Here is a 20,321-nt window from a genome sequence, read left to right on the forward strand (position 1 = left end):
GGTTAAAAAAAAAAGCCTCTGCTAGAGCATGAGGTAAATCATAGTTAGCTGCTGTGGACAGTTCAAAGCATCCCTACATCCCTACACCTGGGACTAAAACGACTCAAAAATGTCACTACAACTTCCCCACCCCCTACTATAAATTGGTACTTAATACTCTCACACGCACTCACTGTAACTTATATGCTCTTGTTAGGTGACAGCATTTTTCCTGGGGAGACAAAACACACTTTTAATCAGGTATCCCATGGCAGACAAAAATCTGATCCCACCTAGTCCAACTTGGTGAACCAATGAGTTTTATTGTGGCTACTTACAGAAATATGGGTGAAGGGTTAGTTACAGGAGCAGAAATGTCCCAAAGACAGCTGTATCATCAAGACCTACCCCAGCATGGGTGACAGCTCTCAAACCTGGGAACCGGAGCACACTACACAATATGCAGGCAGCTCCACAGTTTGGAGAGTGTCCCTTCCAAGCAACTCAGTTGCTCTAAACCACTTCCAGGCATCTTGGCTGGTTTCTGCTTTCCAGGCAGCTAGTTAGGTCTCAGAGTGTTCTTTGCAGCTCAACTTTGCTTCTCTGGCAGGACTCTCGGCTCTTACTGCTTACTTTGGCAGAAGGGGCCTAGGGAATCTGCTCAGTTTCAGGGACTTCCTGAGGCTATTTTGAATAGTTCACCTTAATGCCTTACGAGTTTCCCTGAAGGATAGAATGTTTCAATCTAGGAGGAAACTCTTATGCAACAGCTCCTAAGAGTACGGTTCATTTCTTGCTCAAGTTGTATTCTTAGAATCCCACATAATACTTGGCATAGACTAAGTGTCTCATCCATTAGTTCTGTGACTTCATGCTGACATACTGACATACTTCATCAAACATTTACTATGGAACACACACACACACACACACACACACACACATTATGGAATTAGTTTTTAGTCTTGCTCTGTCGTACAGGCTGAACTGAAACTAGTCATTGTCCTGCTTCAGCCTCCCAAATGTTGGAATTATAAGTAAGTGCTACAGTGCCTGACTTCTGTCAATACTGAGCAAACTGTTTTTGAGCCACATGGCTTCATGTTGTACAGGTAGAAGACGAGGCAGACAAATACCAAGCAGAACAGGGTTAGATTTCTGTCTCCATTATGACATGAGCAGGGTGGTCTGGGGCCATTTGCTCAAAGTGTCAGTTTGCTCTTCTGTAAAATGGCGATAAGGGTGCTAGCTTTACAGGATGGTGGCAGGGATTCAAAGTGATCATCCTTTTATCGGGCATGTATCGTGCCAGCTGGCACTGGCAGGTGTGTGGTGTGTGGTTCGTTTCAGCAACCACTTGGAGATGAGCAAGTGAGAAACTGCCAGATGCTTCTCTTCAGACTGTGACAGGGATGGGCGTGTTTGCTCAGACATCGTCATTGGTGCACCAACCACTTGCAGCCAAGAAAGCAAGGTGCAGGTCAAGAGCCTTGCTGTGCGGCAGCTTATTTTAGGTAGTTCCCTTTAAACGATGAGGTGGGGGCTGCACCACCTAGATTTCTGACCTGCTAATACCTTGCTTCATTCTCTTCAACTGGGACAGTTTCGTAATGAGTGGGAGCTGTTGATGTGGTTCTGTTGAGTAATAAGGTCATTCTTATACTCTATGAAATGGTTATCAAGGAGGTTCATGAAATGTCTAATAAACAGGCAGGTGTTGGATGACAGGACTGTGAATGGCTTCTCAGAAGCATCTGTCAGTGGAGATGCTTGCGGTTAATGACAGACCGCCATATCTCACCCATAAAAACAGTCCTCTGGCTTGATTGAGGGCAGCCACAGAAGGAATGCATCTGAAAAACACAGTTTCTTGCCTTTTTTGGTTTTGGGTACACGTGTATGTCACGTGGAGTATGTGTGCATGTGTGTATGTTCACCTATGTGTTGGTGCATGCATGTGTGTGGAAGATAAGGGTTGGTGTTGGGCAGCTTCCTCCATCACTCTCCACTTTGCTTCCTGAGACAGCATCTCCCTCTGAGTCAGGGCTCACCGATTTGCCTAGAGTGGCTTTCAGGAGCGTCCCCTGTCTCTGTGTCCAGGGCTCTGGGGTCACAAGTGGCCTGACCAGCTTCTTCTGTGGGTTCTGGGGATCCAGACTCCTGTTGTCACATGTGCATAGCGAGTGCGTTATCACACAACCATCTCCTAAGCCCCAGAATTTCTTCTTGTCTTCCTCGCTCTCTGTTTTAAAACATTTATTTACTTCTTGTATGTGTGTGGTGTTCTGGGTGTCCACATACTCATGCCAAGGCATGCACATGAAAGTCAGAGGCCAGCATTCTGGAATTACTTCTGCCTACTCCCTGGGTCCTGGGGATTGAACTCAAGTTGGCTGGTTTGGCTGCAAGTGCCTTTATGCAATGAACCATCTTGTGTGCTCTTCCTTGGGGAAGACCATCTTTCTGGATCCTAGCTTTCCTTAGTTGCCTGCATTTCTTTGTGCAGAGTTGTGGCCTTGTGCCCTTCTAATTTGACATGTATCATCCTTGTGAAGCCCATAGTTTCTTTTTAAGAATAAAATAAAATTATTCTCTTTTGACCAAAAACTTCATTTTAATTCAAAAGTGTTATATTGAGACATTATCTCCTCAAGTTACTTGAATTTGCTGTATAGCCAGGAAGCTTTTGAACTTGCCATGCTTCTGCCTCAGCCTCCTCAGCACAGACAGACCTTGAACTTGCTATTCCTATGGTCTAGCCTCCTGAATAGCTGGTGCTGTAGGTTTGTGCCACCGGGCTTAGCTGTCTCTTATGCTAAAATAATATCTACGTAGTGCTGATGACAAAGTTTCATGTACAGCACTCATTACTGACATTCTATAAGTGAATAATTTTATTCAAAGTGTTTTATCTTTAATTTTGTTTTATATGTAATTTTCTTATATATTTTAAAATTTTAATTTTTATCTTATGTGTATGGGTATTTTGCTTGCATGTATGGCTGTGCACCATGTGTGTGCCTAATACCCAAGGAAAGCAGAAGAGAGGGCATTGGATCTTCTGGAACTGGAATTATAGATGGTTTTAAGGGGCCATCAGGACACTGGGAATTGAATTTAGGTCCTCTGGAAGAGCAACAGGTGCTCTTAACCACTGAGCAATCTCTTCAGCCCCTCAATTCTCCTACTTTATGAGTTCAGTTTACTATTTCCATTTTATGAAATAATAAACTAATGTTTATATTAAGGAGCAGACCTGTACTCCCATGAGTAAATGTTAGATCCCAGGTTTCACTTTATATATATCAGAATTCATCTGACTTCTAGGGGTAGGCTTTTAAATACTGTGCAATGTGGTTTTCTGAATAACATTTTTGGTTTCTTACACTGTATATTTTGTGACTTTAATAAAGCTAATAAGGAGGTGGTACAAATCTCCAAATAGTACAGGAAACAGACAGTTCTTACTCAGCATCTGATGTCATCAAAACCCACCCCTTCCAATTGAGAACAAATGAAGTGTATTTTATGGTGTAGATCTATTTTTTCCCTTTTCCTGTGGTATTTATCATCTATTCTATGACACTGGGCTATCCTGTAAGAATATTCTTTTATGTTTTTGTAGAGGGAAAATGGCCAGACTGTGTTAAGTGTGAGATGGTCAATATTCTGTTCCCTGTGACTGTTTTTGAGGTTATAGAAGCTGGTTCCCAAAGAGGTGAGGTTATGGAAGGAAATAAATGAAATCATAGTCTAAATCAGAAGTTTATCTCATTCCCTGTGAGTTTGGAGGACAAAATGTGTGGGACTGAATGGTGGGTCCTGACTGACAGATGGTCCCGGCATATCTGTGATTAGATGATATGAAGTCTTACTCATAGTAGGTTTGAACTATCAAGCGTTTTCTCCTAATACATGCCCTTTTATTTTCATTGGTTACAGAGGCAGGGGCCTATCAACACTTTTGAAGATCCTCGAATGACCTGTGGCTTCCAGTCCAGTTATCACCAGCAAAGAACTCTTTACCCACTCTGGGATGAGATGGCCACTCAGGAAGTTCCTACTGGCCTTGAACACTGTGGCTCAGGTAGGAACATAAACAAAAGTTGGGAATGAGGAGAGGGTTGAAGGGCAAGAGAAATAGACTATGTTCTCGGAAATAATATCCTTAAAGCTTATGTGGGTACAGTTGCTATTGTTCTGTTGTGGAAAGCCCCGTATCTTCTCAATAACTTTGTGCTACTTTATTGTCCAACCGGAAGGTGACACTCTACCAGTAGACCCAAGACGGGTCTCTATTTTGTAAAGAGTTTTGTGCCTTCTGTGCATTTTCCACTCTTTAGGATGGTTGTTAACAAACACATTTTACCATCATAACTGATGAACTGGAAAAACAGAGGCCTGTGCATTAGCCATCTTTCAGGATGAAACTTCTTTCATTTGCCATCACTCTTTTTATTATCCACCAGCATCTGTGGTCCCCTCCCCAACCATCTGCACTAGCAGCTTCCCCACTCCTCTTTTCTGACTTGCTGGCTGCAAGGCCCCCCTTTCCTGAGCTAGAGTGAGACTCCCCAGGCGACCTGTCTGCAGTAAGTCTGACTGCTTGCCCCAGGACCAAGTTACTTGGGTTCTGTTTTCAGGCCTTGCTTCTGTTTCTTTTGAACGCCATTAGTCTTTGTTTGCTTATTAGCATTTGAAGAAAATACTAAATGTAAAACTTGAATTTGGGGCTCTGAATTTAATTGTCCTTGAGATCACGTTATAATGACACATATAAAATAGAATGTATGTGATGTGTCTATAATTATATGATGTACATATGACAATAAATACTACTCCAAATCTGTCAAAATTTTCTGTCAGGTTAAACTCCTAGCCTAAGAAATGTCATTGGTCCAACATATTGAAACACAATTCTCAGGAATGATATAGGTGAAGCTATGATCCTGGAGATGATTTCTGGAAACTAAGTGGAATTCTTTGTTGTGGTGGTTGTTCAGTACCCTACTGACTGTTGGTCTGTGGCTTGTAAAATAGTGGGGAAGTAAAATCCCTGCTTGGTTGTCCATGCTTCATCCTGCAGAGGAAATGAACTGAGAGATACAGAGCACAATGCTTCTTCCAGAAAGGGGTGCGCGGGACAGTAAAGGAGGCTTTTCTCTGTTCCTAGCTCATCTCAAAGACAGAATGGCATCAATATTCAGTTGTCTCAGTGGACAGTGATATTTGAAATACTCTTTGACATCTCACAAGGCCATAGATGTGGTGACATCTATGCTATTGTTTTCTTTTTGGCATCTTTGTGCCTTCAAGGGTTTTAAAAGCAGTCAAAAGCACAATCACAAACTTAGCAGCTGGGTACCCATTGCACAAAGAGGTTGGGAGGGCAACCTATACACAGGTTAGACTGTAAAGACATGAAAAAGGTGATCCAGTAAAATTCTGAACAAATTAGACTTCATATGTATAAGCAGATGACCCATATAGTCTTGTCTAGCTTTGGATAATCTCTGGATACTATTAACGCCACAGCCTTAGGGTTTCTATTCACTAATTCAACTGTGATTAAAACTACTTCCCTTAGATTTTGCTCTGATGGCATTCCATTTGTTACAAGTTGAATCCTATTTGTTTCCAAGTCTCTATGCACACTAGCCCCTAACCTTAAGGTGAGAATGTCTTTTCTTCCCAACAAAGAGACACAGCTTCTTTCTTTCTAAACTGAGGAGTACATAATTTGCAAGGGGAGTTGATATCTTATTGTCCTTCTTGCCTAGATTCTCAAAAGTTAAAATGTTTTTACTTCAGAGCCAGGGAGACAGTTTCTGTGAGATATGTGAACAACAACCCAGCATACTCTTAGCTTTAAAATGAAAGAGTTGTTAGCAATGCGATATAGTGCTCTTTCCCATAGTTTATAGTTGCAAGACAGAAGCTGGGTTGCCCAGACTTGTGGCTTTGGGGTGGGAATTACAACCATTCTTAGAATGGCCTGATTGCAGTGTGGAATGAAGAGTGCTGCCATGGGGTCTGGCTCCCTACCAGTTGGTGGCAATCTACTTGCAAATAGAGGAGGTAGTTCCCACTTCCTCAGGCTTCCTCTGATGGAAAGCTCTGGCAAGAACCTTGAGCCTTTCTTGTCTGTCCTTTGCCTTGTGAGCTGTCTAGATGAAGAAGCTGCAGGTTTTTTTTTTTTCTGGGCTGTGGCCCTGTTCTTCTTAGTGATGGGTTGTCATTTGGAAGACTATTGTGAGGTTATAAAGAAGGGGTATAAAGACATGGATGAACAAATGATTTCTCCAGCTGTGGCACTTTTTTTTTTTTTTTTTTTTTTTTTTGGTGTGGAGATGTGCTGAATAAAAAGAAAGGGAGAAAAAAAATACTAGTTTTTTTTTTTCTTGTTCTTTCATCCTATTTATAACTCCAGTTTCCTTCCCCTCCTCCGACTCATGGCTACTTCCCACCCCTCCGCCTCACGTTTGTGCTCTCAGAAGGGATGAATGGACTTCTTTTCCAAGGGTTACACATCTGTCAGTGACTGGAATACTGACAGGCCAACCATGAACACCCGGCCTCCCTCATAGTGGACTTCATCAGAGTATTGCTCCCATTCATTCATGAAGGGGCAGAGGCTGAGGAGGAGGAGAGAAATGGAAGGAGGGAGGGCAAGAGAGAATAAAGCCGAGTTAAGGTTTAAAAAGGGAAAACTTCACTAATAAGAGGAAGAGAGACACAAGAATTAGGAAAGCTAGGAATAGGTAGAAAGAAATAGAGGAGGAAAATTGAGATGTGTAGAATTGACAGAAAAATAAAAGATGGCTGTTGGTAGAGATGAAGGTAGTTTTGGGAACAGAAGATGAAAGATGAATGAGAAGGGACAAAGAAGTAGGGAGCCCTGAAAATGACAAGGGAAGGAGAAGAGGAGAAATGGCGTGAAAGAGAAAAATAGGTGATTCTGTGGACATTCACTACAGCTAAAAAGGGAAGTCACATTTGCATGCAATTGCCTGTGCAGCTGTGCAGTGCTTCACAACGATCTTGCAGTCATCATTTTCTTTCATTTTTACCTCCTCCTCCCTCTGCCGCAGCCCCTTCCTTGCTATCAGCCTGGAGCCATTATGGAGAGCCAATGGGGGCTGAGGTTTGGTGTTCTGCATGAATGAATGGGCCCTTTCTGTTTCAGCTTCTCGTCATCCTTCTGTCAGGGAACCTTGTGAATCAATGGAGCTCCTTACACAAGCCAGGGCTGCAATGTCTGTGACTGTTTATAGTCTGCCTGGAGTGTAGCCCACTGACCCTGCCTCTTTTCTGTTCATTCCTCTGTTCTGTCCCTCAGCTTCAGCACCTCCCTCTCCATCATCATAACAAGAATTATCGTGTGTGTAAGCTCCTGCTCCCTGTCCCTAAGAACGCACTACACTGCTGTCATGAGCCATTAGGGCTAGTTCCTGCCCACAGCCCTGTTGGGAAGTGGCAAGGTAGATGTAAGCCATTCTCAGATAAAACAGTATACCTCAAAATGGAACTCAGTCCTGACTAGAGTCAGTCAAAGCCTGTCTTCTATTGGGAATCAGAAATCAGAGACCCCACTCCACAGGGAGACAACATGACCATACTTCAGCCATAGCTGCCAGCTGTCCACATGTGATTTCAGCCTCCCGGTTAGGGTTATCATGAGTGACCATAGTGTATATCAGAAAACACAATGCTCTGGCCCCCTGTAAGAGTAGCATCATTTTTTTTTTTCATTTTGCGAATGTAGGGATGGATGGATTCGGTCTTAAAACATCCCAGTTTTAACAGTGACATTTTGACCAATGCATACTAAGGCAAATATTTGTTAAGCTGGGAGGCAGTGCATAGCCACAGAATGTAGAAGCGAATGACTTTCATTCTCATCAGCACGGTCCTTGATTTGAACTACCAGGCATTGCTTTTTTTTTAATGTATAATTCTGTTTGGTATGTTTTTGTTGCTGAGTGCAGTAAAGCCTTCATCCACCCTCATGCACAGAATCCTGCCACTTCTCTGTTTTGAAAAAGAATATAGAGATGGTTCAAGAGTAAGAGATCCAGGCTCTTAAAGAAGATCACTTCGGTTTATAGTAGATCTTCTTCATTGTGTGACCTTGAACAACTTGATCATGACTCTTCATTTTCTTCATATGCCAGGGATATTTTAAAAGTTTGTTCCATAGTCAGCAGCAGCAGCAGCAGAAGGAGGAGCATTGAATCTCAGAAACACAAAATTTAACTCTTACTGTAGACTCATTGAACTGGAAATTCCAGAATCTGCTAAAGCACAGGCTTTAATGCTCTACTCCAGAGTTAGGACTGAGGAATATTTGTTTCTAATACATTTCCAGGAACTGACCCTGTCATTACTGCTGGAAGTCCAGAGATCACACTCTGAGAATCAGTCTGTTCATATCTGTAAAGCTTGAAGCATGTCAGCATACAGTAAACTCTATATTGCCATTGGAAATTATTGCCTTCAAGTGCCTTTTGATTCACTGTCTTGTGAAGTACATTTTGCAAATCCAAAAATATCTAAGGGTTGAGCCAGAAAGTGACACACTGATTGGTTGAACTCAGGGTTAGACTGCCAGTGGCACATGGTGAGTCCTAAGAATACATATGGGGGAAAGTGAAGACACAGTCCTTGCTTACAAGCAATTTTTTTTAATGTGTGTGTGGGGTACATTTTTTTTTGTGATAGAGCAAATGGTTTCCATATGAAATACCACACTTAAATATGACACAGACTTGGCAAATCAGGGAGTGACTTTGGATCTCACTATTTAAAATTTCTAAAACAAATTTACTAATGAAATGGTGGAGTTGAAAAAAATGTCTTTCCCAAATAAACTTTAGAAGTTCATGTGGGAGACACGTTGAGAGGCCAGGTTCATGGTGTCTCCTGGGGCTTTGTCATCAGGCCCAGCGGCTGGGAGGGATCAAACCTGGGCAGTGTTTGGAAACGGCCATCGACAGCCAGGTGGGATGCTTCAGTGGGAAAGCAGGAGCCTCCAGTTTGGCTTTCAAGTGTTGAGAGTGTTGAAGACCCGCCAGCAAAACTTCAATGGAGGCTCACCTTGGCCCGAAATGTTTATGCTCTTAGCAGGTTTGTTCTTTCAGCTGACTGTGTCTGATGGCCTAAGATCTTAAAAACCAGCATTTTAAGCTCCATCTGCTGCACATACATATCTGTTCTGTCTTTCTTCAGGACACATTTTTCTCCCTAGAGCACTTTTTTAAGGGTTTTTTTCTTCTTCAAAACAATTTTAAGACCATGAGACTGTGAGTATCCTGGATTTGTAACACTGAGTATTACAATATTGGACTAATCTGCCCCAGAATGCTGGCCTATTCCTGCCAGAGAAGACTTATGGTAGCCTATAGTGAGATGAATGAAGAATTCCTCGGGGGCCCTCATCCTAAACATTTTATTCAATTCTCTTGATTTTTCCAACTCAGTGTGGAAGTCTAAGCTTTCAAAAGGCAGTTTCTTGCAACTAGTCTTAATTTTTTCTTAAGTAACTAGTCTTTAAAATAACTAGTCTCTATGTCCTTAAAAATATTTACTTACTTATTTAAGACAGCCTGTATGTAGCCCTGGCCATCCTGGGCTGGCCAATTCTTTTCTGCAAACAAGTTCTGACCACTGAGGGAGATAAGCACGTTGGATCCCTCTGATTCTCATTTGGCAGCTGTGTTGTCTCAGAAAGAGCTAGTTACAGTCCTTTAACCTGTCACATAAGACCAGGCCTAACTGCCCTGATCAGGTCCCGAGAGTAAGGTGCCCAGGAATGCTTGAGGTTCAACAGTCCTGTCATACACCTACCTCATCAGATTTCAGCTTAAATAAGAGGGCGGGGGTGAGCCTGGTTGCAAATCCACTTACCACAGGCTCTTCCACACTTGCTGTCACCCTGTGCTGTTATGAGATGGAGGTATCTGTGTGCCTGACCCTTTCTTTGCAAGTAAAGGTGGCCCTCTAGCCAGCTCTGGGTGGCTGCTGTAACCATGTTGACCAGGCTTCCTACCTATCATAGTCTCTCAACCACTGCTTTCTTGAAACCTTCAATTCTGGGCTATTTCACATTCAGATTCCTGCAATATTTTGAATCGAAATGGAACTGCGTTGTCTAGTCAGAGGGTCTAGCCTGGTTAGGTAGAGAGGACAAGCCTTTATGTCCCGGAGTTTTGGATACGTTCCTTGGGTCTCTAATCTTTAACAGACAGGTCCTTATCCTTATTTTTGAGTTGTTTTGCTGGATCCATGGTTTGAGACATAAAAATAAATGCCACCCTTCCCATGAAGCATAGTCCAAGTGAGGATCTAAAAGAGCCAGAGAAAGAAGGGTCCTGACTCTGACCACCCTCATGACTACCTTCCCATTACCCAAGTCGCATTCTACCCTCACACTCCCTCCTCCTCCTTCTCCTCTTCTTCTTTCTCCCTTTCCTTTTCCCCCTTCTCTTCCTTGTATCCCTTTCTATATCATATATTACACATATATTGCATCTGCTAGTTACCTTTCATTATAACTCATTTCACCAGCAAAGAGAGAGGAGCGCCTGGGGAGGAGAGCCCAGGGCAGTTAGGGATGTAAGGGGAGGTGGGGGGGTTGTTGCCTTAGTGTTCCTGTGAGAGAGAATGAATCCCATCTACTGGCGCTGGGAAAGGAAGGAGGCCCAGGTGCAGAAAAAGCCCCTCTCCTCTCAGCGGGGCTAGTGGAGTGACAATTAGCACGTAAGCGTGCTGTTGGCCTGACCACCTGATAGATAAATTCCTTGTTGCTTAAAAAAGAAGAGAAAAGTCAAGGAAATAACGGCATTGCACTGGAACTCCCAGGGGACTCCGGGGGCGGGGGGCAGCTCTCTTAACTTTTTCAAACCGCAAATATTTGGTCCGAGTTGGGAAAAGGTCCCCGGGGCACTAAGTTCTTATTGGATTCTAGCAGTTTGACCCCTCTTCTGGAACGGGGCGGGGGCGGGGTGGCCACTGCTGGCTGGCTGGCGTCGCCTGCTGGTCTCAGATCTGTTCCCGCGGGCCAAAAGCGGGCCGGCTGCTAGCGGGCGCTGGGGATCTCTGTGAATGGAAATGGTCTGGTCGGGTGGGCGGATGATGTGAGAGGGCTGGAGCTGAGCTGAGCTGAGCGAGAGGGGGTGTGAGAGCCGGGGAGGTGGGGAAGGCCGGGCAGGGACAGCCTGCGGTGCTCACGTCTGGCCGGGAGAGACTCTCTGCCTCCAGATGTTCGGTGTGTTTATAGCTGCCGGAGCTAGAGACCAGCTCCCTCGTTAAGAAGTTGCTTTCTTGAGCAGCAGCTTCTGCAGCTGGAGGCTGCGCCTTCCCTTCCCCCACGCTGGTCCGTCACCCCGACCCCGCCTTCCTCCTCTGCAATCCTCCCAAAATACACGAGCACACAAAAAGAAAAACACCAGCAGATTTTTTATTTCAGAGAGTAAACACTTGGGCCGTGGGGGTCTGGAGGTTATGGGAAAAGAGGAAACCATCCAGCTAATCAGGCAGCACACACTTCCCCCGCTGAAATAAAACAGAAATCTTTGCTCCGCTGGGTCGCCGGGTTAACCCTAGCACTGCCAGCCAGGCAGCACCTTAGCTGCCCGCCCCGAAGTCCGGAGTCCAGGCCCAGGCTTGGCAGCTGCAAGCCTGACTCTGGGAGAAGAGAGGATGGCCTGCCTGGCCTGCCTGCTGTCCTCTTGGTTTGTGGTGGCACATCTGCTTGAGAAATAGACAGTTGGAACAGATGAGATTCTGGACTTAGATTTAGTTTGCAAAGGGCTAGTGGGAGTTCTAGACAGGTGGGAGAGCAAGCAAGCTCACCACTCCCTGCCCTGGTACACAGTACTATTCAGAAAGAAACAGAGCCTGACTGTCAGGGCCCAGTTTTTAGACCTGCCGCCCATGGGCAAACCACCGTACCTTTCTCAACTTCACTTTCTTAATTTGTAATATATCAGAGTGCCAACCTTGAATTGCGAGACAGAAAACAAAACAAACAACAACCACATCAAAAAACAGAAACAACACAAAACAACAACAAAAAAATCCCCACCTAATTGAATGTGGAAATGACCAAGGACCAGGCATGGGTACAGAGAAAGCTAATTCAAGAATTCACAGACTGATGTGAATGCAAGACCAACCAGCCAGCCTGTTTGCCTGCCTGCCTCCCTCCATTTCTCCATGTCTCCCCTTTCCTACCTTCTCTCCATCCCTTCCCTCCCCCCCATTCCTTTTCTGTAATTCTTTCCCTTCTAAGGGCAGAGTCTGTCTTCCTTCGTTTGCCCCCTAGCTGCCTGTCCGGAGAACATAAATATCCCATGGGGCAGAAGTCAGGGGTCAAACAGGAGGCCTAATTGCACTATGGGAGAGATCACCTCTCCCCTGATGTGTGGGCAGCCTTTGGCCCTCAGAACTTGCCCCTGTGAATGGCCTCTGCCTTTCAGTTCGGACCCTGCCCTATCTCACTGTCTGGAGAGTTGGCCCTATACTCTCTGCACCACTGTGTTAATTTTACAGGGATCTGGCTCCTATTTCTGAGCACCCTATTAGGACTCACTCACAGCCTTTGAAGACTCTTCCTTTTTAATAAAAGTTTCCCACAACCTCTATTCATGCCTTCAGTTGGGGTTTAAACCTTACCCTCCAAAGCATCTTGCTTTGCAAGTTGGGGCTCCTTCCTTGCAGACCTTGTCAAGTGGTTCTTGGGAAGGAGAAACACCAGTGACTTAGACATCTTTAGAACCAGGTCCTAACTGCCTGGGCCTTTTGCTGGATGCCCTGCTTGTACATCATCAACCCTGACAACCTTCTACCAAGTCTTAGACCTGCTGATTGTCACAGAGTTTATTTATTTTGTCAGACATGAGTTTTAGGAAAGCTCTTGCTAAAAAAGTATTACAAGCAGGAATTTTGCTTCCCTATTCTTCTCAAAATGGTCTGAGACTCCAGAGAACTTAAAATCTTCTTCAGTAAGGAGAGGGGTTCCATTATGTCCCCCTGCAGCAGATAAGGAGAGTCGAGCCCCCCCGCCCCCCCATATCTTGTTTAACAGCAATGAATTCATTGGTGTCAACTTCCTTCCTCCAAATCCCTTTCCACTGCCCTGGTCAATCCCCAGAGATTGTATTTAAATCTGGAAGTTGTTTCCATCCCATTGTCTTGGAGATAAGAATCATGGCGTTGCCCGACATCCAGACACATCTTTCTGCTTTATTTTTTGCTACTCAGGATGTATCTCTGTTTCTTGACTCTCTAGTGGGCCATAACTTGTGCCCATCACCCTCACCTCATGTGATGTCTGCAGCATTCTCTCATTCTGTCAGAATAGAGAGAGGCAACAACAGCAGGTGAACTGCTGGGTGTTACACAGTCCCAGCCAACTGCCTCTGCCTAGACATCATTCTTTGGAGTCTTGAGCCTCATGTCTGATGTCTGACTTTTTTTTAAGCTGCTAACCAGGGCTTGTTGCCACAAGTTCAATTGGACAACTGGTTTTCAGACCTCTCCATTCTAGAGAGAGATTTCCCTCCATGGACTCTGCATCACTCTGCGTAGACCCTGCTACTTCGGCCTTCCAGTTGTTGCCTAGTGTTTCTGAGTTTCACCAGTCTATCAAATGGACATTCCTGGTGGAACAAGACTTAGGGCTGGTCCTTCCTTCAGTGTGTTGAGGCTCACACCTGTATGTCTTTCACATTTGCCATGTTCCTAGGAAGATGATACTCCTATTGAACAGATGCAGTGAATGAAAAAAAAAAACTTAACTGTAATTCTAAGTCAGGGGTGGAGGTAGGGAGGGAAGAAGAAAATAAAGGAAGGAGAGATGGAGAAATTAAGCTGAGTTCGCTGTATGGTCCATTCTCTCAATCACTGTGTAAATTTCATCTGCCGGGATAGTTTCTGTTCTTAACTCTTCATTGTCACCTCCTCCTTACTGACCCATGTCACTATCCTGCCAGGATAAGACAATATAAAAAGCTTGCTTTCCTACAAATCAGAGACCCATGGAAACCTCAGAGATGGAGCAGGGAAATGAACCACTATCCCCTCATTATTTTTGGATCTTCGCTCAGGGGTTTCTTTTTCTCCAACACTGGTTATTTGAGGGCATGAATAAAGCCGGTAATTTGCAAGGCTTGTGTGGAGAGTGGGTTTTCCTTTGTTGAGATTCAGCTGGGGTCAGGAGGATTTTCTTCCTTTTCACCTAAGTATCCCATTCCCCTCTTCTTCTCACCCTAGACTCCCTTCCCCCTCTGGCCCTCAGGACAGTTTTGTGAGAAGACAAGCATTCAAAGTTTCTGAAAGGTTATACCCTTGAAGCCATCCACAGTGTCCAGAGCACGTGCTGAAGTTTACACAGAATGTTCAAACCTGAATGAAGAGGCTAATTGTGGGGAAGCTGCTTTTCAGCACACAGGATGGGCTGTTCCCTGTGGGTTTTACTATCAAAAGGCTTTTAAAAGTGCAGTGTAGCCATTGTTGAATATTTCACAATGAATTAAATACCATTTCTCTCCTTGCAGCTGTTCTGTGTGAGTGAGTGTGGAGTGATTTTTTTCCCCCTCTCTCCTTCTGGCAGAAGATGACTGCTGTACAAATGCAAACACTGGGGTAATGAGATTATTTGTGTGCGAATTCTTTAGGAAAAGCATTTCTTTATTGTCAACTCAATGTGCTGAAGGGCTGCGGCTCTGGGGCCGGGACTTGGAGGGAGCGCCTGGCAAAGAATAGAACTGACATGTCTTAGAGCAGGGCTGGGAGAAGGCAGTTAGAAGGGCCAGGCTCTGGATTCAGCACACTTGCCTCGTTCCCCAGGGATGTCTGCAGCTCTCTGCCAAACTGAGTGGGTGATGGAGGAGGGAAATTCCACCTTTTTTTCTCTCACTAAACAATTGCTTTCCCATCTGCTCTTTCGGCACTCCTTTCTGATCTTACAGGTTTTAAGATGGGGCATTTTTGTTTTGCTCTCCATTTTTATATCAAGGAGTTTCCCCAAGTTGTTGTTAAATACACAGGTAAGGAGAAAGGCCATTCTTAGCATCTCGTATGCATCCTGCAACATGCATATGTTCAGCCTTCCATGCTGTACCTGGTGCTATGGTTTGGATGTGGTTTGAGAACGTTTTTGAAGTTTCACAGGCTAGAAGTTGTGTCCCCTTCTGTGATGATGAGCTATATAGCTTATAGAGGGCTTGAGGGTGAAGTCATTCTATCCATCCTTAGCAGGAATTGTGCTGTTTTCAATGGAGTGCTGTGACTCTCATGAAAAGTCACTCTGAATCTCTTTCTCTCTCTGTCTCCCCCCCCCCCCCCCCCCCCCCCGTCTTGCCACATCACCCTCCTCCCACCCTCAGTGTTTTTCCTCACTTGTTATGCATTCCTCACCAGAACAGACTGAATGTTGCTAGCTGCCCTTTTTGCTCTGGAACTATATGATAAATAAGCCTCTTTTCTTTACTACTTAACTAGCTTCAGGTATTTTCTTATAACACAAAAGGGAATAAGATGCCAAATAGTCACAGATTTTCCCTTGCTTAACTTTTCCATTAAAATAATTACTGTTTTTACAAAAATTTAGCTCAAGTATTCAGTGAATTGGAACTAAGTAAAATCAATTAAGATTAAATGAGTATAAGTTTAACTCTTCTTAAAATAACATCAGGAAAAGATGGTATTAAATGGGGAGGGGAAGATTTATATTAGCTAGGAGGAAAGCCGACTTTAAAATTAGTTATTAATTAGTTATTAAAAGAGTTTGTGAGTTACTTCCTCCCAAATATTTTTAAGAATATTGTTTTTCAAAAGGATATTTCAGAAGGAACCAAATACGTTTTTATTATTATCTATCTGGTTCCGTTATATAAGATGTAAATTTCAAAACGTTTTAAAGGGAGTTTGATGGGATGTTTTAAAAAACTCAAGAGCGAAGGGCAGATCAGGTATAAAGGAAAGTCAAATTACTCTTTCTCGGTTGCTTCCAAGATAAAATAGGAAGCATGAGCTGGTTGTGTTGATTTTAGGAACCCACCCAGTAAGTGTGGGGCCAGAGCGAAATGGTTTGTGATGGAATTTTGCATCTTTTCTGTTGTTGCTCGCTTTCTCCCTTTGCTTACTCCCTTTATGCCATCCAGGTGCGAAGTCAGGTGTCCATGAAATAGTGGGCAGATGGATGGAAAACAATACTTTCCCTGTCTCTATAACTCAAGTAGAAGCTTTGAAGGAAAGAGAAGAGAGAGCCTGTGCCGGTTGGTTGGTTGGTTGGTTGTTTCTAACACAATCTTTTTCATTTTTCTGACTATGGTTTTCACACCCACATGTACCATGGAAGCTTTACATATTAAAGTAGTCACCATGAAAACAATGCACCTCTTTGGAGATGATTTACAAATTAAAGGATGGTAGGAAATGTGATCTAGTCCTTTCATCTGAGCTTTAACATGTGGAGGAGTTTCCATGGATTTTTCTTTGTGAACCTGGGTTGCACACAGGATCTCTGGGTGACAGCCAGTCTTACAGGGTGTCCCCTGCCTTGATGCCCTAATCTTTAATCTAGTATTTTGTGCTTGGTGAATGCATCATTACCAGATTAGAAAACTGGCTTTTACTGACTCTCCCCTTCCTGTACAAATCTGTGCATCACTTAAGGCCCTGTTCTTAGTTGTAGACAACGGGTTCAAAGCAGCTTTAGAGGGAATTTATTGACTTCTTCATGGGAAATCCAGTAGGAGAAGGAGATGGGAGAACCCCTTCTCCATCCATGTGTATTTGCATGGATTTGTCCTTAGGTGCTGGGGCTACATAGGAAAGTGACTCTCAGGGTCTTTGACATCACCCACGAGAGAACTCAGGCAGACATAAGCAGACTGGACAGTGTCCCATGAGCACTAGGGAGGAGGGAATGATGAGAGGAATGTTTATGCTGCAGAAGGGAGACCAGCATAGTATGACTGTCCAGGTGGCCTGCGAGTGAAGTGCAAATGGGGGTCCGGTGAGATTGACTGCTGAGCAGTCACCTCTCCAAACTTGGACAGTCTGGCTCACAAAGGGCTTGTTTTACTGGTGTTTAGAATAGTGGTCACCCTGGCTCTGCTTTATGTATCCCAGATCATTGTTATTCTTTTCTTCCTACTCTGTGTTGATTTTTACCTCCCTGGCCCCCGTGTGCCCCGCCCCCTCTTGGCCCTCTTGCCTGACTTCAGGGTTGTGTTCTGCCTCCCCAACCCCCACACCCTTCCTCCCAACCTGAATGAGATAGTCCATTCCTGGGTCTGCTGCCCCTCACTTCATTAGTGTTCCTGATGTTTATAAAGCCAGAAGATAATATTTTTAGGTTCCATTTGGAGTTCCCCAGGCAGTCTCTCTCTAAGCCACTTAGGAAGTTTAGAAAAGAAGGTCAAGGAAATGTTAGACTTTTTTTTTTTCCTACTGAACTTTGGTTAAGTAAATGGTCTTAAGATGATGTTCATAGACCCCACTGGGAAGATTTTTTTTAGATGATGAGAAATTTTTCATCGTTTCCCTTTTATTTCTCTTGCTTTTGCTTCTGGAAGACTGAAGCTGTTCTATTTTTCTCTAAATAAGCAATTGAGATAAGTGCGCTAGGATATATATTTATGTATATAACAATTATACATATATTCCAATAAGGATATATATATATATATATATATATATATATATATATATATGTTGAATCCTTTAAAATGCATGTTTTGGGGAGGGCCAAATTTAAAGCAAGCTTTATTTGTAAATACTGACCAAGAGATAAAGTTTGGTCAGGACTATTCCCTGGGATTGCCCAGCTGGAATGGCCCCAAGCCACATGTTGCTAATGGGCCACTATACTTTCCCATGAAGCTTTGTTATAAAATGCATGTTTTAAGAATAATTTTTAGCATAGCTGGAGTATTGTGCAACCCACATCACATTGGATTTTAGAACACTTCCGTGCCTTTACAAAGACTTCCCAGTGCATTAGCAGTCGGTCTCCTCATCTTTTCGAATCTTGGGCAACAATCACTGGTTCGATGTCTGTCTTTATGAATATAACTACTTTGAAGTTCTCATATAAATGGAGGAATACATATGTGGTTCTTTGTGACTGGCTTCTTTCTCTTAATATAAAGTCTTCAGAGCTTATTCGTATTTCAGGGAGAATCCACATTTCATTCCTTTCCAATCATTAATATTACCATTAGATGGCTGTGCTGCATTTTTTTCTTGCCCAACCTTTGATGGACATTTGGGTAGTTTCCTCTTTGTGGCCACTATAAATAATAGTACTGTGAACATTCATGTGCATAGTTTTGCATGAGCATGTTCTCATTTCTCTTGGGTATAGACCTGGGGTAGAATTTCTCAGTCATCTCTGCTTAACTATTTATGGGATGGCCAAACTATTAGTTACATTGGCTGCCCATTTTCCACTCTCATCAGGCGTACATGAGGATTCCACCTTTCCTGTATCCTCAACAATACGTGTTTTTGTCTTTTGGATCAGAGCTCTCATAGTGAATGTGAAGCACTGTTTCCTTGTGGGTTTGTTTTGCATTTTTTAAGGTTAATAACACTGAGTATATTTAGATGTGCTTCTTGGACAGTTGTGTACTTTTGTGTAGACTTGACTATTCAAATCCCTGACCCATGTTTACACTGGATTGTCTTTTTGACTACTGAATTTTAGCAGTTCTGTACAAAGAAGCCTATATAAATGTCTCTCGCTAGCAACATAATTTTCCAGTGTTTACTTCCACAGTGTCCGTTACTCTTTGTCTCTCCTGATGTTATAATTTGTGGCACACAACAAAAAAAGGATTTTTGTTTTGATATAACCCAATTTATCTATTTGTGTGTGAGTTGTGAAAGTAATGAAGATTTAGTTATTTCTATTTTTCCCGGCAGCATAGTACTAATTTAGTTCCTTCGTTTAAATCTCTGATTATTTTGAATTAATTTCTGTGTGCCATGTAAAGCAAATGGTAAGATTTCTTTTTATAAGTGCACACCCAATCTGCTTATTGCACACTGTCATTTCCTCATTGCCTGGCTGTTCTTGTGTATATAGATTTTAAATATATAGCCCACCCACATTTGTGAACTGCTTTCTTGATTTCTGACACAAATTATTATTTGTATTGAATGGCCCTCAGACTGCTCTCTGATAAGTGACTATTTTTAAGAATTGAGGACGCTTGAGTTCAAAGCTGTGGGAATAGGCATGTTTGTGTATGCAGCCTGAAAAACAACCATTTATTATTACATCAAGCCACACATAGGTAACATTTTACATATGTTGCCCTATTTGAATTTTAACCTGAATCTGAAGCCTGTGAGTTATTATTAATTCCATTTTACAACTGATCAGTTGGACTTTGCATAGCTAAAGTCATTTGTCATAAGTGACACTGATTTTAAATGTCAGGTTCTCAGGCTCAGGATCCTGAATCTGAGGAGCCTGAATCTCCATAACCTAGCAGTGAGTGATGGAAAAATCACAGTGAACAGGGAACGACAGCTTGACGAGCATGGTGGGAGTGTCTTGTAAAGAACAGACAATCTGCAAATCTAGCAATGCACATGATTATCCATTTCCTCATCTCTAAACAGGACCATTGGTGGCCTCTGCTCAGCTCCAATGTTACAGTGTAACCCAAACAAATAGTATTTCATTTCAGAGTTCCTGCAGTGTATTTGAAGTCGACAAAGCCAGAAGACTTTTGAAATATAATTCTTTGTATTTTATTTAATGAATCAATCAATAAATCTTATTGGAGGCATTTTCATGTGTTTTAGATAAAGGTCTTGGCATTTCTTTAATTTTCTTTTGTCTGTGATAAATTTTAAAGAAACTCACTAACAGTTATCTGATAAACATCCTGGACCTACAAAGTTTATCACAGACAAGAGGTTCAATGGAATTGATATATTTAATCTGGGCATTTGGAAGGTATATTCATGGAGCCTAAAGAAAGTAGAAGTTTCTCTTCTACTGAAGCTGTCCGTATGTAGTGGACTTGACGTTGCTCCCAAGCCCCTTACCTGTGCTGTTCTTTATTCTGCTCTCTTGTGGATGGTTTTGGTGGAAAATTGGATTGTGTAGCTTACAACAGTAAAGCATCTCCCAGAATATAGCATTTGTAAATTCACTTTCAGTTATTACAAAATTTCTGTTGGAACACATTAACTATTGAATCCCCAAATGCATGTAAAATGAAAGCAAAACAACTAGAAAAACAGGTTTTGTGGCCAGCTGCTCCTATTTCCAAGGCTTTCCAGTCTTTTCCCACTACAGCTTCAGGAGACACATA

The 20,321-nt window shown here is 43.0% G+C and overlaps 1 protein-coding gene across 2 annotated transcripts in view; it reads left to right on the top strand.

The window, feature by feature from the left end:
- Ets1 (ETS proto-oncogene 1, transcription factor) overlaps positions 1-20,321 on the top strand; it is a 123,476-nt gene that overhangs the window by 26,706 nt on the left and 76,449 nt on the right. For both annotated transcript variants that reach the window (XM_060371432.1, XM_060371440.1), the window contains exon 3: positions 3,922-4,066. In XM_060371432.1, the coding sequence (XP_060227415.1) occupies positions 3,922-4,066 (145 nt within the window). The remainder of the gene's footprint in view (positions 1-3,921; positions 4,067-20,321) is intronic.

Source organism: Meriones unguiculatus, chromosome 1 (genome assembly GCF_030254825.1).
Source record: "Meriones unguiculatus strain TT.TT164.6M chromosome 1, Bangor_MerUng_6.1, whole genome shotgun sequence".
Classification (NCBI taxonomy): Eukaryota; Metazoa; Chordata; class Mammalia; order Rodentia; family Muridae; genus Meriones; species Meriones unguiculatus.